The sequence below is a fragment of the Furipterus horrens genome, unplaced genomic scaffold (genome assembly GCF_987537825.1).
Source record: "Furipterus horrens unplaced genomic scaffold, mFurHor1.1.pri manual_scaffold_3, whole genome shotgun sequence".
NCBI lineage: Eukaryota > Metazoa > Chordata > Mammalia > Chiroptera > Furipteridae > Furipterus > Furipterus horrens.
This window is the reverse complement of record NW_028327173.1, coordinates 200,943,735-200,967,297: the sequence shown is the minus strand read 5'-3', so window position 1 is coordinate 200,967,297 and position 23,563 is coordinate 200,943,735. Positions and strand designations below refer to the sequence as shown.

Here is a 23,563-nt window from a genome sequence, read left to right as displayed (position 1 = left end):
TAGTAACATGTAGCAGACCAGTAAACTCACAGAACTTATTTTTCCTCTAGGAGGCCACTCAATAAGAAAACCACAACAGGATAATCAAACTTTTTAAATGAAAAAAAAAAACAACAAAAACTTTAAATGTACCCTGTGTTAAGTCTTCCAGTTGTCTCCCGCCGTGTACCCGAGGTATGACTTTGGTGGCCAGGGACAAGGTTGCAACCTTGCTATTGTCTTGGTGCGAAATAAAAATTATTATGCTGCATAAAGATAGGAAATATCGAGGGCTTTAGAGACACAGAGGAAAATGTCAAGATTATTATTGCCAAGCAAGTACCTTAAACATCCACATGAAATCCTGCCTTCCCTTTGGAGACCATTGCCTGGCCCTTTTCACTCCCGCACTCAGTCAATGTCACCACCGGGGGTCCCCAAAGCTGTTTTTCTATGGTCTTAGTAACCTGTGGTACTTTTCTATCTTTTCTTTTTTTTCCAGGTTGTTCTGCTTTTCAGTCTCAGACAAAAACTCTCTTCAGCTTTTCTATTGCCTAATGTATCTCCTTAACAATAACTTTATCATTTTAAATCTTGTTTCATGTGGAAAAACTAATAATGCCTGGTGTAAAAAAAGGCTGCACACAGTAAGCTTGCATTATTATCCAAAAAGAAAAGAAAAGAAAAGAAAAACAACTACTTGATGGGTGGTTGTGAGGATTCTATGTTAAGTGTAAAACATTTAGCAGAGATTTTGTATTGAGGAAATTTTCACTAAGTGTTGTTCTTCATTACTGTTACTATTTGTCCACCCATTTCCATGTTGTGGTGACTGACCCACTTACCTCAGATTAACTCTTTCATTTGTAAATATCTTTGTTTCTTCCATTGCCTAAGAGAATGCATGTTTGCTTATAAAATGTTCTTTATAGCACAAGCAAGTATTGCAGCCACTGGTAATCATTCTTCTTACATTACTAAAGGGCTAAATTTTTAATATACCACAGTAATTAAGCATTCATATTTGAGTCTCGGTTTCATGCCAGCTGGAATTAATTTGCATAACGTTACTGCCTCATTGCTCTAAAAAACAAACAAACAAAAAAACCCAGAGCTTTACTAGGTTTTCACTTCCCTGTTAGCCTATTTCTTCCCTTTTGTCAACCTAATCCCTAGGATTTAAAAAAGGTTTTTATAAAATTGTGGATTAAAGTTTATATTTTTTCTTCAGGGTATGTCTTTCTCAAGATTTCTTTTGAAACGTCATGTTCGATAATCACTTTTATCATGCTGTCATGGCTTTTAATTAGATTCATTGCCATCTCTTTTTTAAAAACGTTAATTAATTAATTGATTATAGAGTGAGAGAGAAACACTGATGTGTAGTTCCACTTAATGAAGCACTCAATGGTTGATTCTTGGATATGCCCTGACTAGGGATCGAACCCTCAGTCTTGACTTATCGAGATGACACTCTGACCAACTGAGCTACTGGCCAGGGCCTCATTGCAGTCTCTTATTTCCAGGGACCCTTCCTTGGTGTTAAAGTCCTTATTCAGCTTGAATTTACATGTGGTTAGAGTTGTTACTTTTATTTTTATTATTATTTTTTAAGTTTTTAAATCTCTGGTTGAGAAACAGGGAAGTTATAAAACTTGAAAACTTTTTGAAGAGAACTGTTTTCCTTTTTTTTTTTTTTTGCTATGATTTTTATGTATTAGTATTATAACTTAAATTTTAGAGGTCAATTTTCTTCAGCTATTTCTGAGTGCCTTGTCTGTGTAGAGGGGAAGAAGAGTCCTCATTGGTGGGTACTTTTATGGCATACATACATAACTACAATTTTGAAGTTGAGATCAATACTCAACTATTCCTAAAAGCACCTCCCAAGCATTTTGTTGAATAAGGGGAAAAGTCTAGCACAATTTAGAAGTTCTTACTATGGCCTCTCATTTTAAAATTATAATTACAAGCTTGGATATTTGGTTATTGTGTTGTGGTTTATAACAGATCTTCAGGAAATGCTTTTTATTCCTCTTTAGAATGTAAGCTCCATCAAAATAGGACTGATCTCTCACCACTGTCTGAAATAGTGCCTTGTACCTTACAGTACATAGTTGCTGAGTAAATGTCTGCTTAATTTAAAAATTAAGGCTCTTTTTGAATATACATTGATAAGTAAGCATGGATAGCAGTTCAGTTTAGTCAGCCTTTATACACTGTATGATTTTATTTCCTGGAGAAAGTTGAACATTTACAAAGTTTTGAATACAGGTTGAAAAGCACCTTTTTCTTTAGACTTATTTTATTTTTCTTCCTTTGGGGCTTCTTTTGAAACACTTAGAAAATGATCTAGTTTTAACAACTCTCTGAGATAAGATTGCTGTATCAGGGGAGTGTCAACTTCTTTGCTGAACTTTGAACAGATTCTTCTCATAGTGCTTTCTGGCTGATGGGGAAATTTCTTGGCTAAGGGATTTGTTGGAAGAGAGAGGAAATAAGCATATAATGCAAGCCATTACTCTCAAGTGCAACTTTAGAAAGTGTTCTTGGCCATCAGAGTGTTTTATTTTAAATTAGTGTCTCAGGTATTTCAAATATCCACTGACCTTATCTTGACTGTTACCTGAGTAGACATCAAGAATTTCGTACGCATTTCCTTCTGTAGCTGTTTTCATTTGGACTCTAAAAATAGCTGAAATATGTGTAATTACCTACAAACTTTAACCTTTTGGGCTGTTAGTTATTAAGTCAGGTATGTATGTTATAAAACTAATAAGATAGACATACAGTAAATATTTCTAGTTAGAGCTGTTGAACCATCTGAAGCAAATATAAACCCTAGATTGGCCTCTTCCCCCCAGATGAAGAAAGCTTTCCAAAGTTCAAAGCTGATTATAAATGAGCAAGAATTTTTCTCATTTGGTCTTGATAATTAAGAATCAGCCACATAAATAAGTAGAGGAATTATGCATACAAACATGGAGATAGTATGCCTGTTAGAATAATATGTCATCATACAAATTAATACAGAATCTGGAAAGCTGCTTACTTAAAGAAATGGAGTATTATTTAACCTTCACCTCATTACTTTCTTTCTTTTTTATTCACTTCATTTCTAATAAATGTAAAGGCTAACAGTCTGAGGTGTTATTCTCTCAGTATTGGATTTTTCACCTAAGACACGTTAGAGATGGCCTTGAATCTCTCTCACCAACAACCTGCCAACACAGTGTAGTCCCATGACCATGTGGAACTGTGAATTTGCTCATATATGGAGGTTTGTGAGTTGGACGTGGGGGACCTGATGGTGTCTGGGGGGCTCTGAGTTCTATCATTGTCCTTGGTGTATGTGGTTTCAGATTTCATTCCTTAGAAAACTAGACATTTGAATAGCTTTCTGCTGCTCTCCTTCTGGGATGAATGAACATTATTATACTGGAAGCTTAACATGCCTCATCTGCTTTAATCCTCACAATGAATTAGATGTTATCTTTTCTATTTTAAAATGAAGAAGCCGAAGTCCTGAAAAACTGGGTAATTGGCTCTACTAATCTGGGGGGTCACAGAGCTAATAAGCAAAAGAATCAGAATTTGTGTTTATACCTGCTTGAACTCTGACTTTTAAAGTTAGAGGGGTCATGGACCTCTTTGAGAATCTGAAAAAAATGTAGAATTCTGCATATTTAAGGTGATTCATGGATACTTCTTCCCTCAGTCCATCTATGAGCTCAGGCTGTGGGCCCAGAGGTCTCTTGGATGAGGCAAGCTTGCCTTCTCTTGGTTTAACAGATTCTTCCCCAATCTTTCTCCACAGTGAAGGAGCTGGTAGGATGGGATATTTGTGAGCAAATCAAGGCCTTCATATTTTTAAGAAAATAACTTGCCTCTGAAGTATATTCTGCCCCTCCTCCCACAAATGCCCCTTTTAAATAGCCCTCTACCTTCACATCTTGGGAAAGGCCATTTGGGTTATTCATTTTCTCTCTGGGACAACTTACTATTAAGGAAAAACCAAACAAACCTCCTTTCAAGGAGGAAAGGGTGGAGGCTGTGAGTGGGATTCCTTCACTGCACCTCTGAGGGTAGATCCATGTCTGTCTTCCCTACCAAATGGCACCTTTGTGCCCACCAAGCAGTCAAGCAGTAGGTATGTGATGTTCTTCAATGAATGAGTGGATGACTCAGACTTCCTTTATGCAGTAATCAAATTCCCTGGCCAGTTGTTGAGCTTTATACTTCGTTCTTATTGTCAGATACACACCCTGCTTGAACATGACATAAGGCCTTTGCTTACATCGCTTTCTTTTAGCAACATGCCGGGTTCTTGTTTTGAGGGGCAAAACGATGCTCCAAGACTGAGTTCGTCTTTGCCAGCAACTTATTTCACACAGGTTCACTGCGAGAATTTCACAAGCTGGCAGCAAGCAGGATAATGCCTCTTCAATAAGTCGATAGAGAAATAACTCCAAAGCCATGATAGATCAATGACACTGTTCCCCAGGCAAGGGGAGGTGGAAGGAATAAAGCCTGAATTTAGTGGAAGCGCGCCGTGTGCAAGTTGGCACTCAGCCTGGCCCGCCGAGAGCTGACACCCAGCTGCCAGCACTGTAGTCAAGCCTCTCGTGGCTGGAGCGCGTTGCCGGGGAACGAAGGCGTGGGCCTGAGAGGCGAGCTGTTCTTGGTGGGGCCCCTGCACAGCTTTCACCGCTGCAGAGCAAGAGTTAATGCCCCAGAGGCCTTTGGAGAGTTATTTAGATCAACAAAGGGTAGCCTTGCCCAGGCCAAACATTCTCAGATAGTCCTCATGAACTCTTGGTATTTACAATCTGAATGTCCCAGCGGAGTCCCTCAGCGGCTGAGTGCTTATCAGCGACAGCAGATGAGATGATGATAGCCTCGCATAGCTCACCTCTCTCTCATCAGAACAATTTTCCTGACAAAAACAGCTTCATTCTTCCATCAAAACAACCTCGCTCTTAAAAACAACTTCAATTTTTGTCATAAACAAGTGGATTTGAAATCCTGTTGAACTGATACAGAACAGCTGGTTTAGCAAATATTTTCCTGTTTGGTTTTCCGAGCAGTTTGTTCATAAATAAATGTCACTTAGATTTATCATTTAATAAACTGGTAGGATATCCAGAGTCAATTTAAAGGTTTAAGGATTAGCTTAAGATGCTGATTTCACTAGAAGAAACTATGCATGTCACAGATTTTATATGAGAAGTAGCAACATGTAGTAGAAGTAACTTTTCTATTGGGGGCTTGTGGTGCTTTCTATAGTGAGTTACCCAGATGAGGCACTGAAAGGTATGCCGCATTTATATTAATATTTACAAAGAGGACACAGTAATTGTGCTATTTTGAACAAGCTTAAACTGAGCTGGGTAAGAAAATACACAAGTAACTTCATGCTGGGTTATAGCAACCCATTTGCTTTGTGAATCTAAACCAACTTGTCTTTGCTCAGTTCTGTTCTAGTTATTTAGACGGCTCAGACTTTGACTTGACAAACTACTTCTAATGCAAGTGAATTTTCAGCAGATTGAGTTCAACTGCAGTTGACAAAGCGGGGTTTTGTAGGCAACAGGGTAGAGTTTTGGTGCCGGGTGAACTTGGGTTCAAATCCCTGCACTACTTGTGTGATTTGGTTTTTCCTATGTGATCTGGTTGCCCACGATAGTAAGAACGATAGCTATTCATTGGGTACTGGTCATATGCCAAGCACTGTACACGATGCTTTGCACATGTTTAATTTAATCCTGAATGTAGCCGACTTCCTTCCCCCTCCCACCACCTCAGTGGAGAGGACCAAATGGGCGATGTCAGACCAAAGGGAGCGCCTGACACGAGACACTTGTTAACTGTCAACTTTTTTATTTTTCAACTGCAAAGTTATTTTTGTTTTGCTATTTCCATTTTCTTTTTTCATCACGTAATTTTTTTCTTTAATTGGAATAATTTACTGAGAAAAACTGGATGGAACAAAAGTGACAGTGTTATTTTTAAAATTTTTATTGAATTTATTGGGGTAACATTGCTTAATCTCATTATATAAATTTCAGGTGTATTGCTTTATAATAGGACATCTGTATACTCTAGGTGTGCTTACCACCTGAAGTTTCGTCTCCTTCCCAGGCATTATTATTAAGTCAGCCAATGAAATTCATAGAGTTACATCACTGTTAATTAACATATTCACTCTAACATCCTCTCTCTGCCAGAGGGGGTGTCAGGTATTTAGAAGATGACCTCATTCACCCATGTTTTGCACCTATGAGTAATACTTGGACAAGTGCATATTTGACTTGTCTTTATTTTTAAATAATTACTGGCACCTATTCTGTAAGTCAGATTTGTATTTGAATGATGGCCTTAAGGAAAAGAACACTTACACATTCTTTATTACTGTATGGTGACAGGAAGAAACCTGAAGCGTGTTTAATGAAGAATATATCTAAAATGATGTATTATTGCGTGTATAATATCTGTCACCGACCGCTGGAACGCAGACCCGACTGTACACTCCTGTGCTCCCCGTGCCTGGCCGGGGCAGCTAGTCAGTGACAGCCCCCAATGAGAATTCAGGTCCTCCACTCCAGGTCGCACTTTTCCTCAGCAACGCACGACTTTTTCATTGAGCCATTGCCATTTTCCAAAAAAATAAAAAATAAAAAGAAAAGAAGGCAATCCAAAAGAGAAAGAAAAGGAAAAGTTACCAAAGACGAAATCCTGTTAGTGAAGGAAGTATTTAGGTATGGAATTTCCTCTACGTACTGAAGAAGATGGAGTATGAAATTGTCTGCTGTTTAAGGGAATTTGAAAACTATAATAACAAAAGCTAATATTACGTGAGTACTTACTGCATGTGAGACACTCTTTTAAGTGTTTTAAATGTTTTTGCTTAGTTTAGTCCTCAACAATCCTATGAGCGAGGCACTATTACACTCACCTTTGTTCTACAGCTGAGTAAACCAAGACCCAGAGGTGCACAGCATCTTGCTCATGGCTCCAGGGTAGGAACCACAATGGAAGAACGGTAGTTCTTCTGGCTCCTTGATAGGCATCATCTTTCTTCCCAGTATGTAGCCCTGGGTGAGTGACAGGTGTCCTGCCATGGGGCTGGTGCCCTTAAAGACAGCCTGGTACATCACAGCCTCCCAAATCTGATGGAGATGGTTCTAAGTACTCTTGAGATATTTGTTATCATTTATTTTAATTACTACAATTTATTACCTTGCTTAAAACCTGTTTTTAAAGTCATATTATGCTAAGAAACATAAGCCTAAGAAGGAACAGGAATCATGGTTAGCCAGCAAGACCGCGTTGGGAAAGCGTGCCTGAGTGCGGGGTTCAGAGCTGGTTGATAGGTAGCCTTCCATGAGCTTGTTTCCTGGGCGAGTCACAGTATGGGGCTGATGGGAGAGCTCCCGTCTGAGAGATTCCCCAAAGCAGTATCTGGTTGCACTGTTGCCGGTTGAACATTGGGGCCCTCTAGAGCCACAATGTGCATCCGAACAAGAAAACGGGAGAACCAGTGAGCCCACCAAAGTTCTTGCTGCCTTCACTGATGGATCTGGATCACTGTGACTTAGCTGCTGTGCACACAGGTGTATTTCCACCAGTTAATGCTACCATCTGTGCGTTACTGGAATGGGGACAAGCCAACCATCAATTACTCCATTTTTTAATTCCTCTTCTGCAGGTCATGATTCCATCGTTCAACCTTTATGGTCATTTTTTTTTTTCCCCAGTAAGGCATTTATCATTATATTCCTTGGATATAGGGTGATTGGATATAGGATGATGAATAGTGAATAATTCCTATTGTTCTTGATAGCACATACACATTTATGGTTAGTTCATCCTATTCTACTTTTAAAACGTAATGAAAATATCTTGTATTATGTATTTTAAAATCAAACTTCTTTGAGTAAAATGTAACTGGTATAATTGGACTTAAACAATTAAAAACTATTGAGTACATATTTCTGACTTATGTACCCTCCATTCCTTGGTCCTCAATGAGGAGCATAGTTTAAAAAGAAAATCCATTAAAACCATAAGTGTGCCCTATGTTAAATGGAACTTTATGTAGTTAATAAAAAGGGAATAACAGCTTTTTTATACTAAAAAAGAAACAATTTTACATTTTCTTGGAACATTTGGGTGTGTGGAAGAAGTATTTGCTGTACTTAGAAAACCACTTTGTAAATATGTGGAGAAAAAAGTTATTTCATGTAGGATGAAACCATGATTTGCAAGCTCTGATTAATGAAGAAAACGAGTATAGCTTTTAATACCAGAAGGCTAGGAGTTTCTTCATGTGTATCTTTTTAGTATTTTAACCATAAAAGTAAGTTAGTTCATTTTATAATCCTCAGATCTTTCATGGCAATATTAATTTAAGAACAGTGAAATGGCTGGGTTTTTTTTTTTTAGGGCAATGTTAAATATGTTGGGTAATATTCTTTCAGGCAATAGAAATTAAATTTGACTGGATTCTTTCTTAAAATGAATTAAGGCCCACATTCATGTGTAGTTCCAAAATCCTCTTTCTGATTCTCTTTATCTCTTTATGGCCCTTCACGGTTATCACATCATAACCATTTCTGAGTAACATGAAACCGCTATAATTTTAACCTGAAAAAAGTGAGTGTCAGGAAAATAAGCAGCTATTCCTAAATATACTTGTTTCAGCTCTTCTTTTCATTTTTACATCGTGTAGTTACAACTTCTAAAAATACTGTTCACGCTATGGTAAGACAACATAGAATAAGGCTTGAGTTCAAGTGAACATGAAGAAAAATTTTTTTTCCTGTGAATTAATTGAAATACAACAACTGGAGTATGGGCCAAATTAGACTGAGGTTATCTGTCTTTTCACTCTCATCGATAAAAAGAGAACAGTTACTATTTATCCATCGCCCTAACACATAAGGCATTTGGTAATTAAGCTACTAAGCAAATCCCAAAAGGCCCAAGTTAGTTCAAGAGAAGTCCATCTGCTTCATTTGTTGGAATGGGATACAAGGAAGGGCCCTGCAATATACCAAGGAAGCTAACTAAGGTGATTAAAGAGTGGCAGGCTTGGTTTACCCTCGGCTGTGTGGGTCCCAAACCAAGTGACCTTTTGCGGGGTAGTACAAGATAGAGCACCTCAGCCTTTGTATCTAAACTTTGTATTGAAATGTATATACTAACAGTTTGCAGCTAATTGTAGCTTAGTTTTAAAAACCATGACGATACTGTTTTAACTTTATAATTTGTATCTTTCTGTGTAGCACTTACTAGTATCGGGCCTCCCGTATATTTTGCTTGTCTTTCTTTCCTGCCGGAATGTAAACTACACAAGGGCAGGAATTGTGTTTTTTCTGCCTTCAAATGTTGTGTCGGAACCAGTGCTTAACAGCGCAGTAGGTGTTCAGTCAAATTCATTGAATGAGTAGATGACTCCTTTTAAGACATCAGTCCATTTTCTTAGAAAGTACAGTATGTATTTTTGAAGAATGGTCTTACTGTGTTTTGGGATCATTGTATTCTTCAGAGCATCTTATTGTTCAGGACAGTAAACAGAAAAGATAAGAGCAGTCATCTGTATACTGTGATCCCAACTCAGTCCTTGGCCTGTCTTTCAATAAATCCCTGAAATTGGCTTGTCATTTGACTCCCTCCCCGTCCCCCGAAAGTGAGATATTACAACAGCAACAAAATCTGGTTATTTGAGGACATCAGTTACTTGGACTTAAGTTTAATAAAAGTTTCAGTATAATTAGAAGATGAAGATGCGCTTTTGATTATTAATTTCTTGAGTCCTCATATGTGCTAGGATATAGTGATATTGTATATTATCCCCTTGACTGTAAAACAGATAATATGCTGTCTGACCAACGACACAAGAAAATCGATTAAAATTAAACAGAAAAGGAAAAAATATTGTCTGCTTTGAGGCAATGTGACCACCATACTATCTGTTGAAAGTACAATGCTTCATTATTTATGGCAGACTCAGTGGAGAGGAAGCTCTGGGCTTGAATTAGGTTAATACTTGTTAACCACCCTTGTTAGATGATCTCCGCCTGGGATAGGCTTTATCAGGTGCTATCTCCTCTCATCTCTTTCCTGATGAAACATCTTCTGACTTATGCCTAGTCTAAGAAAAGCATCAGGATAAAATTATAGTTGCAATTTTATATGGGATTAACTTTTATCAAACTCAGTGGCTTCAAAAACCTCTGGCTAATTTGTGTGTCCTTCTACTCTGCCTTAAAAATAGTACAACTGAAAAGACTCTTAAAATAATTAGGCAAGAAATGACTTGGGACTTAGGAAAGGGTTTACATTCTGAAAGGATTTGGACTTGCTTATAATAGTTGGTGTCCCTTTAGACGACTGTGATTTGGGACACACCTTTTATCCAAGCTCAAAAATTTGTAACTACCTTTTTCTCTGAACCAAAAGCTGAATTACCAAATCACTTTGTTCTCTGAGTAAATGTTGGTTCATTTAAAGTAAGTCAACCATATTGTGTCTGTAAAGAAGCCAAGTTTTATGACTGCATAACTTTTGTTTTTACTGTAGTTTACTTAGCAGTCATGGTTATCTGTACAATTTTAGGAGAGGAGCTGCTAACATTTTAAACAGCTCTAAAGAAATCATTGAATAACTCTAGTAAAACTACTGATACGTTTGTTCAGAACAAAATAGGAAAGAAACAGTGAATGTTTTTATACCGTGAAGAAGTTTTCACAAAAATCTATTGAGCGATAATTGAGCATTGCTCTAGAGGATGCTAGAAGATTCAGTTTTTTAGAGCCTTCTATTGGATTGAGTTTCCCAAAGGTCAAGTCAGCTTGCCTTGGTCACGAGTAAGAGTAGACAGAGCTGTGGAGAAAGAGAAGCCACGTGGATTCTTACTAGGAAAGGTACTGGGAAGTTAGATAGGAAATGGTGAGAGGCATCCTTTGAAAGTCAATAATTAAAGGCTGGTTTGTGGGAAAATTTTTACTACAATTAAACCAAGCCCATAAACAGTATAGGACATGCATAACCCAGATTTGGATTCTAGGAAGAGAAGACTCATGATTCTGGGAAACTATCAGACCAAGTAATGATTGGTAATAGTTGAAGTTTAAGGCACACAGGGGGCCTGTCTGTACCAAGGATTTTGTATTTAAAAAAAAAAAAGTTCCTGGTGTATATTAACCTTAATTAAAGGAAGACCTAAATATAGATATTAGGAATCAGAAAATATAATTAACTCGTGGCTAGGCTCATCTATTTCTGGCTCATTTGCCCCCCCTTAGACTGTTTTTAAAAAAAACCTGAATTTGATCTATTTAAACATTTAAAAGTAAAGCTTTAAAATTTTTACTAGATTTTAATTAGGAGTGTTTCTGATCCTTAAAAAAGGTTGTTTGTTTGTTTGTTTGGTTTTTGAGATGGAATTCACATAACAGAATATTAACCATTTAAAAATAAACCATTCAGTGAGTTAGTACATTCACAATACCTCCTCTATCTAGTTCCAAAACATTTCCGTTACCCTAAGAGGAAACCCTGTACCTATTAAGCAGTTATCCCCTCCCTTCCCCCAGCAACCATCCGTCTACTTTCTGTTGCTGTGGATTTATCTATTCTGGATATTTTGTTTAAATGGAATCATACAGTATGTGACTTTCTGCATCTGGCTTCCTTCTCCCAGCATAATGTTCTTGCAAATCATCCACGTTGTAGTATGTATCAGTGCTTTTTTTTTTTTTTTATGGCTGAATAATATTCCATTGTATGTGTAGTCCACAATTGTTGATCCTTTCATCTGCTGACGGACATTTCAATTGTCTTGATCTTCCGGTTATTGCAAATAGTCCTGCTATGGGCATGCTTGTATGTGTGTTTGAGTACCTGTTTTTCGGTTCTTTTGGGTATATATCTAGAATTGGAATTGCTGGGCCATATGATGATTATATGTTTAACTTCTGAGGAACTGCCAAACTTTTCTGTTGTGACTGAACCATTTTACATCCCCACTGGCAATGTATAGGGTTTCAGTTTCCTCCCATCTTAATGTGTGGGGTAGTGTCTCACTGTGGTTCTGAGTTGCATCTGTCTAATGATGGGAAGCATGTTTCATGTGCTCGTTGGCTATTATATGTTCCTCGTATAAATCTATTCAAGTCCTTTGCTCTTTGAAAATTTGAGTTGTTTTTTATTGTTGTGTAAGAGTTCTTTATATATTCTAGATACTACATATATGATTTGTAATTTTTTTCTCCTATTCTGTATTCTTTGCCTTTTTACATTCTTGATTTTGTCCTTGGATGCACACAGTTTTTAATTTTGATGAAGCGAAATGTATCTATTTTTTCCTTTGTTGCTCAAGCTTTTGGTGTCATAGCTAAAAATCCATTTCCAAATTCAAGGTTGTGAAGATTTACCTCTATGTTTTTTTCTTCTAAAGTGTTTATAGTTCTTATATTTAGGTTGTTGATCCAGTTTGAGTTATTTTAAAAAAATTTTTAAATGTTTATTGATTTTAGAGAGGCGGGGGGAGAGAGAGAGAGCAAGTGAGCAAAACATTGATTGGTTGGTTGCCTCCCATACGCTCCCAGACTGGGGAGGGAATTGAACCTGGGACCCAGGAATAGTCCCAACTGGGAATCAAACCCCCAACTCTTTGGTGTATGGGATTATGCCCCAACCAATTGAGCCACACTGTCTAGGGGCTGAGTTACTTTTTATATATAGTGTGAAATGTAGGGGTCTAACTTCAGTTGTTTTAGAACCATTGGTTGAAGAGACTGTTCTTCCTCCACTGAATGGTCTTGGCACTCTTGTCTAAAATCAGTTAACCATAGATATGTGGTTTTATTTCTGGACTCCATTCTATAACATTGGTTTATATGGTTCTCCATATTCTAGTATCTTGCTATTTTGATTAAGGTAGCTTTGTAGTACATTTTAAAATGAGAAAGTGTGAGTCCTCCAATTTTGTTCTTTTTCAGTATTTTTTGACAGTTCAAGGCCTCTTGCAATTCCATATACATTTGAGAATTGTCTTTCCCATTTCTGTAACAATGGCTGTTGGAATTTTGATAGGGATTGCGTTTGAATCTGTAGATCACTTTGGGTCCTCTTGCCATCTTAGCAATATTAAGTGTTCAATCCATGTATGTGGTATGTCTTTGCATTTAATTTCTTTAGCAAGGTTTTGTATTGTTCAGTATAGAAGCCTTTTCACTTCCTTGATTAAATTTACTTCTAGATGTTTATACTTTTGGATGCTATTATAAATAGAATAGTTTTCTTAATTTTCTTTTTGAATTTTTTTTTTTTTTCCTGGTGTATAGAATTCCTACTGATCTTTGCATGTTGATCTTATACCCTGCAATGTGGCTGAATTTATTAACTCTGGTAGTTTTGTTTTGATGATGGCACCTTCAGGATTTTAAAAACGTATGGGGTCATGTCTTTGATGTATAGAGATAGTTTTACTTCTTTCTTTCCAGTTTGGATGCCTTTATTTCATTTTCTTATCTGGCTAGAATTTCCAGTGCAGTGGTACATAGCAGCAGTGGAGTAGGCAGACTTGTCTTGTTCCTGATCTTAGGGGTAAAGCTTCCAGACTTTCACTGTTGAGTGTGATGTTAGCCAGAGGGTTTCCTAAATGCTTTTGAAAACTAAAATTTAAAAAAGTACCTTCTGCACAAAAAATTTAAATAACATTGAAAATTCAGTTCCTCAGCTCCGTTGGCCACATTCCCAGTGTTCGGTTAGCTGCACATGGCTAGTAGCTGCTATATTGGAGAGCGGAGCTGCAGAATATTTTCATCATCATAGAACACTCTACTGGGTAGTGTTGCTCCAGAGTCTAGAACAAAGCAGTGATTTTTTGCAATTACTTTGACTGTAAATCGCTTTTGAAGAAGGTAAATATTAGCAGTGGCCCGGGGCTATCCTTTCAATTCTTAAGTGCATTAATGCCCTTTCAGGTTGACCAAGCCCAGGGCCAGTATTGATTTACCTGAGCAGTTTCATTACACAGCAAGTGAGATCTAAATGTCTGGGCAGTTTTTAAAAACCTCCAAGTAATACACTTGTTATTTTACTGCTGTAGGTAGCATTTTGTGTGAGTGTGAGTGTGTGTGTGTGTGTGTGTGTGAGAGAGAGAGAGAGAGAGAGAGAGAGAGAGAGAAAGTGAAAGAGAATGAGAAAGAATTTACCTCCGTAACATTACATTACAGTTGCTTTAAGTTTGTGTCGAGTGAACTTTTGGAGGCAAAGAGGAGTTGTACTTTTGCTGTTGCACTAGGATTACAGGAATTTATAATATTTACATGAGCTTATTTACTTATAGAAGCCAAATTTGAGAGTAGTCAAAGGTTAGATGACCACTATCTATTCAGAATTCTACTAGGGAGAACCCCAGGGTTTGTTGATGATAACACATTAATTATAATAAATTTAGTATTTCAATAATTTGTATGGTTTTTGTTAAAAACTGTATGTAGCCCTGGCTGATGTGGCTCAGTGGATTGACTACCAGCCTTTGAACCAAAGGTCTCTGGTTCGATTCCTGGCTGGTGCACACGCCTGGGTTGTGGGCCGGGTCCCCAGTTGGGGGCGTGTGAAAGGCAACCTACACATTGATGTTTCTCTCCCTCTCTTTCTCTCTCCCTTCCCCCTCTCTAAAAAATAAATAAATCTAAAAACAAAAAACAAAAAAACAAAGCCTATATGTAAAATTTCATAGTACCCACTGCATTCTGATGTCTAGGCTGCGAAGGCACTTTTTTCCTCAGAGTTGAAAAAATAGTCAGCAAGAGGCATTGACTTTATGCCTCTTTTTCCTGCGTAAGAGTGGTATCTAGATACAGATAGATCTTGACTCTTTTTTTTTTTTCCCTTCACGTTTTGCTGTTGTCCCCTTCTGAGAAGTGAAGCCATAGGAGACTGCTGTCACTTGGTCCCAGGTCATGGATTAGAGCAATTCAAGCATAGAAGTCCTTTTGTACATTTCTGCCTCCTTCAGTGACTTTTCCTCTTTCCAGATCACTTACTTCAGCCTCTGGTACTACAACAAGCAAAATCAACGCCGGTGGGTGGATTTAGAAAAACCTCTGAAGAAGCAGCTGGATAAATACGCCTTGGAACCTACCGTCTACTTCGGGGTGGTGTTTTATGTGCCTTCGGTCTCACAGCTGCAGCAGGAGATTACCAGGTGAGCAATACCAGGAAATAGCCCAGGGGGGGTTAAAAAAGTGAAGCTAAGGTTGAAGTCAGGAGATAAGACTGCACTTTGCCCTCCCACCCTGCATTTTTAGCCGCACTGTTTATTACGTGGAGGTTCTGGTATGTGGCTCATCAGAGTGCCTTACTGCATGTCGCCTAAGTCACGGGTTCCCTAGTCGCGAAGGGACTGATTAAGGGGGGAAGGTGTTTTTATCCTGGCTGTGAACTCTTGTGGTAGTGAAGTCACCTTTCATGCTTGATTTGTGTCTGAGCTTTCTAAGCAATGAAACGAGAGAGGAAATTAAAAAATGTGAGTCACAGGATCTGTGTTCATTCTTCAAGAAAATTTTCCACGGGGTTCTTCTGGCTCTCAGGTTCCAGTAGCTGGATGTGCAGCTACGTGGGAGGGGGAGAAAGAGAGGCGGGAGGTGTTTAAGATCAGAGAATTTTAGCTAATAAGTGCACTTAAAAGGGGCAAAAAGGCAGACTGGGAAAATCATATTAGGGAGTGGGACAGAGGAATAAATATTCCCCCCCTTTTTTTTAAGACAAATAAAACCAAGAAACATGGAATAAAATTTGGATTGTTGGGCCTACCTGTCAAAGTTCCCTGAACCTCCACTAACTTATCTTTTTAATGCTGTTTAACATCACTTTTGAGTCAAGCTGGACTACTTCCAGTGCCCTGAACATGCCTTATTCCTTTTTATCTTTGTGGCCTAAGTATTTCTGTCATGTTTATGTACTGGGATCCTATTCATCTTCTGAATTTTCATTCAAAAGGCACCTCCTCCATGTAGCTTCTGTGCCCAGCCCCCCGCCACCAAGCTGAAATGAGCTTTGCCTTCTCCAGACTGTCCTAGAATTTGCTAGTACTTGTGATAAGATGGCAGTCATCACGGCCTTTCATTAACTTATTTGTGTACATATCTTAACACTTAAAAAAGATTTTAAACCCATGTTTCCTTTAGCTTTATCTTTCGCACAATATCTAACACAGGGCCCTGTAGATAGGAAGAGCCTGGCACTGCCTCGTGTTTGTGGCATGCTCTTTATGTTCTGAGTTTGCCAGCTAATTACTGGAAGAAGATGGAAAATCAAAGAAGCAAAAATCAGGTAGCTGGGATAAATATACGGTGACTATAAAACAGATCTGAGATATAAATATTAAACAGAGAGGAGAAGCCAGGAGGAAAAAAGCAACTAAGCGTGTTGACTCATTTATGTAAACATTTATGGAAGGTATAGCGTGGTTTGATGTAAGGACTATGTTGGTTACAGTGGGAGATAAATATACGCGTGACTATGCTTTCATCCTACCCTGGGGAGCTGCTCATACATAGTCTGAAACTCACAGTCCATGTAAATAAGCACTGATGGTAGATGATGATAGGTAGTGGTTTAATTAAAGCACTGGATTCCTAGGGGTTGGTACAGGACCAGGGAAAGTAAAGAAGCTGACTTTTCAATTGACTTTAGAAGAAGTTTTCTAGTTAGAGAGCATAGCTTGTGCCAAGGAGGAGGACTGATGTTTTCAGGGAATTTCAGATATTACCTAGCGAGGGGAGAGGAGATCTGCAAAGTAGGTTTTAGTCCTAAAATGATGGTACACTGGGGAAAGACATTTTTGAATTTTAACAGAATGGGATGATGATATTTACATTCTACAAAGAGCACCCATCACAGAAGGCAGATGAGAGGTGGCAAGGCTGTAGGCAGGAGGCCAGTTAGGAACGTGCGTGCCGTAATTAGGCTTCAGGGTAGAATGTGGACCTGAACCAAGGCATTAGCTGTGGGGAGGGCTGAGAGGGAATAGGATTAGTAGATTCAACCGGTAGGATTGCACATCGATTAGGTGTAGGAGGGCCTGATAGATAAGGTCAGTAATCCTTAAATCAGTAAGGATTAAGTATGGCTACATATTACAAAACCCTAAATACCTTTGACTTCTCCCATTAAAGATGTCCAGAGGTCAGCCATGCAGAGCTTCTCTGGTAGCTCCACAAAGTCTTCAAAGACTGCTCTTTCTCTCTATGGTTCCACCCTTCTCAGTATGTCCTCTCCATTTACTGGATAGCCTCAGGGTCAAAGAATTCTAGGGAAGTTGTAACTACTGCAGTCGTATTCCAGGCGGTTCTACTCTCAGCCAAGTCATGTTCCTTTAAGGCGCCTTTCCCAGTTCCTCAGTCACCCTTGCAGCATTGTAAGTACTCGCAGCCCTATGCGGCTAAATGGCTACCCTCGGGGACAGCACAGATATGTACCATTTTCACCGCAGCCGGAAGTTCTGTGAGACAACACTGTTCTATATCTGACAGTTCATAGGAGAAATTGGAGCAGAGATGAGCATATCAAATGACCCCACGAGAGTACAATGAGACAAATTGAGAATGTGGAACATTCTCCATGACAGATCATGTCATTTTGTCCATAAGTAACAAAAAGGAGGCATCTTTTTTAAGCTTAACAGAAATTTAGAAATAACAAAGGTAATCTGTGGACCTTGTTTGGATTCTGATTTTTAAAAAAAATAAAAAACAGAACTAAAAATATATTTTGATGCACTCACAAAACATTGTACATGGACCGGGTACGGGTAGTGTTAAGGCATTATTAGTCATTTTGTTTGGTGTGTTTCAGTGTTGGTGTGTTTAAGCCTACCTTTTAGGGATATGTACTGAAGTATTCGTAGGAGCTATGGTCCAGCTGGGATTTGCCATAAAATCCTCGGGGGTGGGGAAGGAGAGAGGGGAGAGGAAACCTGTTAGGCATAAAGCTGATGATCGGTGAGGCTGCATGATAAGGCTCTGGGGCTCTTTGTACTTATTTTCTGTATATCTGTTTCAAAATCTCTATACTAAAACTTAAAAATATAAAAATAAGAATGTGTATACACTAGCCTTCTATTACTAATCTAAGAAAAACAGGCGAAGACCAACTCATTGCCTATTATTTAAAATTTCTGTTGTGCAAAGTGGGGCACCTAATCTATTATATTATTTAATGTAATATTTTTGTGTCAAAATACTTTATATTAGAAAGTCGATTTGGTAAGTTGATAAAGCTTTAGACAGTATTTTTTGTTTAGTTTCAATCAGTATGTTTGGCTTTTGGGCAAGGTTATGGAATGCTTGCTTTAGAATTAACATGTACATTCTCTTTTATTTTTTGGTTTAAACAGTTTTGAATTAAGGTTTGCATTTTACATTTTCTTAAGGCATTATTTCTCTAGACTGTGTTGGCAGAGAGTTGCTGGAGTTTACCCTAGGTCTTCTTGACTAAAGCTTGTGCTGGTAACCGATGCCCTGTATATTGAAAGTGTAAAAAGAAGTAAACTCATTTTACAAAAATATTAAGGAAGCACTTAACAGCTATTTCTGAGATTTCATCCAAAAATATTTTAATATAAGCCTAGTCTGAAATATCCAGAACCATCTTCTTCTGGCTTTATTTTCTAGGGCCAGGAACTTTCACCAGAGTAAGCAAAGTCTGATGTTACCAAGTTACTAGTCAGAGTTTCTGAAGTAAGGATTGGCCAGTGAGTCTCTGTTTCTCCAGCTAGCAAGAACAATATGTAGGGACCATCTTAACGGGATAAGACAGATGACCAGTTGTCTTCTACATAGTTAGAGCTTTGAAATAACTAGTTAAAGATAGATTGATTTCATTTCGTGTGTGTGTGTGTGTGTGTGTGTGCGCGCGCGCGAGCAGGTGCAGGTGTGGGTGTAGGGGCAGATATGGTCAAGAATGTTCTTATCATTCGTTGAAACCATCTTGGGTTAAGATTTTATGTGACTGGTTTATGCTCTTCTGCCAAATTATGGTGAAACGCATTGTCTCAATTAGAGGTAATGTTGATATTGACTTTTTAAATTGACGTTTTTTATAGGTATCAGTATTATCTGCAGCTGAAGAAAGATATCTTGGAAGGAAACATTCCTTGTACATTAGAACAATCAATTCAGCTAGCAGGCTTAGCTGTTCAAGGTAAATAATGACAATTGATAATGTAAGAGAGCTACCAGATTAAAACTGTGTTATAATGAAACCAGCAAGGGGTTCTTAAAGTAACTGACTTTCTATAGTAGTGTTAACATATTAGTGAAGTGTTACTCTGTTACCTAAGGGGCTTCCTTGTGGGAAAAATGAATTTGGATTACTTCAGTGAAATGAGACTTTTGGAAGGATATAGCATGTTATCATCTGTCCACAGAGAAACACCAGAAATAGAGGGAACCCCCCCCCCGCCCCAACACAGCATTTACCACACTATATATTTCTCTAGTTCAAGGATCTGCTGCTAGCTAAAATTTTAGGAAGAAAGATCAGCCAAACAGTGAAATTGATGAGAGGTATGATTACTTATACTTTAGGCATATGTCATTCGTTTGGTTTCTTAAACAGTTATCCTGGATTATACAGCATTGTCAGTCATAATAGATAAAGTTTTACATTTCATGAATATTTTTTTAATTGTTTAATTCTGTCATTTTCATATATCCAGTCTATATGCATTTACACAGACACACACACACACACACACACACTTTGGGAAGACTTCTCATGAGGCATTATTTCAAATGATAACTGGCATTTAATATTGGGGATTGAAATTTAATCAGAAGAAGTATTAATAAAATTCCTCCAGATAGTAGCAGGCATGGAGACATCATTTCTAGATAAACAAATACCCGATACATATGGAACCATATTTCTTTTCCAGGCACTTAGACTCTTTTTAAAAATGTCATCTTTGGCTTTAAGAGTTAGTTTTTCATAAACTCAATAGTTGTTGAACTATCAATTTATTTTAACAACTAAAAATTTCCAAGCAAGTACATCTTGCTTGTAACATATTCAAATGATCTGATTCCATTCTCTAGAGGAAGTCACTACTATGAACACTCTGGTTTCTTTCCAACATTTTTCTGTGCACAAGCAAGCATGCATGATTATAGGGTCATTTTGTTTGTTACTTAAGTACAAAAATGAGATCATGTTATATATAGTTTATAACTTATTTTTTCACTTTATTAGTAGGCATTTTCTCTAGTCAAGGCACATGAATCTACTTAACTTTTACAAATGACATTTTAAAAAATATACACTTTACAGGTGTAATGCAAATTTGACTTCGAATCATTAGCACACCATTTATATACTGCATGTAGAATTTAGTTGTGCATGTTTTGCTATGCAAATTAAACATCATTGACCTGTGAATATTTTATCTTTTTGTTTGAATAGCTGATTTTGGTGACTTTGATCAATATGAATCCCAGGACTTCCTTCAGAAATTTGCCTTATTTCCTGTGGTAAGACTCCCTTTCACACCGGGCCTTTTTGTAAACAGTTTAGTTCTGTACTCTAAATAACCCCTGAAACGAAGTCCATATGGGAGACTTACTACGCAGGAATAGTGTTAAAAAACCAGTTCCCTCTTATGAGCAACTGAAATATAAATACTTCTCTGTCATACTTTTCTTGGTCATGGTAAACCCACAGAAACAGAAGGGTCTGTAGTCACTGGGCTGTAGCCAGAGAAATTTGTTTTATGTTTGGGTGTGAGTCTAAAGGGAGGGGATTCATTTCCAGCTTCTGAGGAACCACACAGAAGTTTTGCTTTTAACCAAAGGCTTGAAACCTCACAAAATTATGTTAAATTTGGCTTCTCATCAGAAATTTACAAAGTAGACAACAAAAAGACACTGCCTTTTACTTTTTTGTAAGTCATTACTGAAGGATTGACAGGAAAACTGCTCAGGAACAACTATGCTCTGCTGTCTGCACAGCCAGACAGGGATGCACAGATGTCACTATTGTGCTGGCTTTGAAACTGGCTGTCGGATGTTACCATCCTGAAATAACTCAGTTGAAACTTTCCTCTGGGATAAATTGAGAGGGCAGGGCAAGTGTTTGGCCCCTGAGCAGAAGCCACTTAATTCCTGAGAAAGATCATGATTATGTACTTAAGCAAAGCTCCCTCATGTTAATAATACCAGTCCCACTTTGGCCTCATGGCGACACAAGTTGGTTAGCCAGTAGCAACGACTGTTCCTAAGAAATTCGGGGTGACTTGTTAAGATACTTACTGCGGTTTGTTTTCTTCAGGGGTGGTTACAAGATGAAAAAGTATTGGAAGAAGCAACCCAAAAAGTGGCCTTACTGCATCAGAAATACAGGTAACGCAAAGGAAATGAGACGTGGAAATAGTGTAGGACGAATGCCTGTCTGAACTTGAGATGTGCGTTGACAGCGTTACACTTGGAACTCACGCCCGCTGCCGCAGCTACCGCCGCTGCTGTGAGGCGCCAGCATTTTCATAGCTCTCGCTCTGTGCCAGCTGCTGGTCCCAGCACTTACCCATATTAGCTCATTCATTATCCATGCCGTCTCCGTGAGGAAGCTGAGAACGTTCAACGCGGCCAGGCATTGAAGGGTGCCCCTTCTCCACCCCGAGTGTTAAAGGTTTTGGTTCTAGCCTAGTCTTCTGTAGACAAATTCAAGATGGGAGAGACATGCCTTCTTTTGTGATGCAGCAAGCGCAGGGTTTCTTTTTTTCCTCCTTGTGCACCTTTGGAAGCTATATCTCTGTCTTCCAGGGAAGCTGTGCTGAGAGCTGTAGTGCTTATTGCATGACTTTCTTTGATTCTGATTCTGTACTTCTCTGTAAGAAAAGGCCTCTCCTAGAGAATTCTAGGTCTTATTCTAAACCGAATACCACACAGTTCCAAGTACTTGATGTATCATTAAATTCTTATAACCACTCTTTAAGGTAAATGTTATTATCTCCTTACAGATTGGGGAAGCCAAGCTCAAAAAGACTAAATAACTTGCCCCAAGTTACATGTGGTAGAGGTGGTATTTGAACCCAGGTCTGTCTAATTATAACTTATTGTTCATCCCCTCCCATTAAAAATAACCTTTTGCCTTTAGTCTCTCTACTTGAATCCATACACTTGCTCACAAAGGATTAATCTTCTAAAACACGACTTTCCTCTTCTCTACTGCTCCCCACTTCTCAAATGCTCATAAACCTTTTCTTGCCCTTCACCAGCCTGAGTTCATTACCCCTGGGATTCAGACCCTCCTATAAATGGTTATTTCCTGCCTTTCCAGCTTTACCTTCTGCTGTCCCAAGTGAACCATGTTTTTCCAGCACAATTAATCCCTTGTCTGTTGTCACTTCCATTCATTCATTTGTGCATCCCCTTATGAGACAACTGATGACGATTATTCTCCGTGAGGGCGAGTGCTGGATGCAGTGGCACAGAGATAAGTGGGACAATCCCCTGCCATCCGAGACTGTATTTCCTGCCTTGCAGTCTAAGGGATAGGCAGGACAACCGACTGTGGTAGTAATTCTAATACTAGGAATAGAATTTGGGGCAGTGCAAGAAATGTGCACAAAATGTATTGGGTCTGCATGGAGCAGGGGCATCTGACTTTGACTCAGGGGGATCACAGCAGGTGACAGAGCAGGAGCGAGAGATACGTAGGCAAAGTCTTGAAGGCTATTAGGGATTGACCGGGTGCATAGGTGAGTGAAAGGTAGAGCAGAAAGAGCGATTAGTGTGTGCAAAGGCCCAGAGGCAGGAGGGAGCATGGTGTCCTCCAAGAAATGCAGAGTGTGGGATGGCTGCAGTGTGGGGTGCCCTGTGGGTGTCGGGGAGCAGCAGAAGATGAGGCTGGAGAGGCACGTTTCCATGCTGTTGACCACTTTCTCTACCCATACCACCTTCCTATCCATCTTTGCAATTCTGTCACCGGAACTAAAACGGATTTCCATCCTCCTAACTCATTATTTCCCGCACTTTCATCATTTGGCATTTAGCACACGAGGCTTAGCGTTGCCTGATACTTCGGATGATAAGCAGTTGCTCAGTGGTTTAGAGAGAATCCTAGCTTTTTCTGAGGATATTTCAGGGGGCTGTCTTATTCCCTGCGTTCCCCTTGCCTGTCTGAAGTACGAGGGGCAGGGTCTTCTGAGAGAAAGCTCAGCGTGCAGCACAGTGCTTTGCACGCACCCAGTTGTCAGTAAATATTGGTGGACTGACAGTAGCAATTACAGATGCTTAGAAGCTTGAAATGTGTATTGTGTTTTATGCCAAATTCATATGTAGTGTTTTAGAAGAGCTTCCATTTTTTTTTTTTTTTTTTTTTTTTTTTTAGTTTTGTAACTAATCTCACTACTGTCTTCTGGGTTGCAGAGGGCTCACAGCTCCTGACGCTGAGATGCTGTACATGCAGGAGGTGGAGAGAATGGACGGCTATGGAGAAGAGAGCTACCCTGCGAAGGTAAGCAGCACACGACGCACAGGGACCCTTAGCAAGTCCGAGGGGACAGTGG

The 23,563-nt window shown here is 38.8% G+C and overlaps 1 protein-coding gene across 1 annotated transcript in view; it reads left to right on the top strand.

Annotated features, from left to right (window-relative positions):
* The window catches only part of PTPN21 (protein tyrosine phosphatase non-receptor type 21), a 64,677-nt gene that overhangs the window by 8,767 nt on the left and 32,347 nt on the right, over window positions 1–23,563 (top strand). Inside the window, exons 3-7 of the mRNA XM_090271275.1 lie at window positions 15,033–15,202; window positions 19,103–19,200; window positions 20,461–20,528; window positions 21,325–21,395; window positions 23,424–23,511. Coding sequence (XP_090127401.1) covers window positions 15,033–15,202; window positions 19,103–19,200; window positions 20,461–20,528; window positions 21,325–21,395; window positions 23,424–23,511 — 495 coding nt within the window. The remainder of the gene's footprint in view (window positions 1–15,032; window positions 15,203–19,102; window positions 19,201–20,460; window positions 20,529–21,324; window positions 21,396–23,423; window positions 23,512–23,563) is intronic.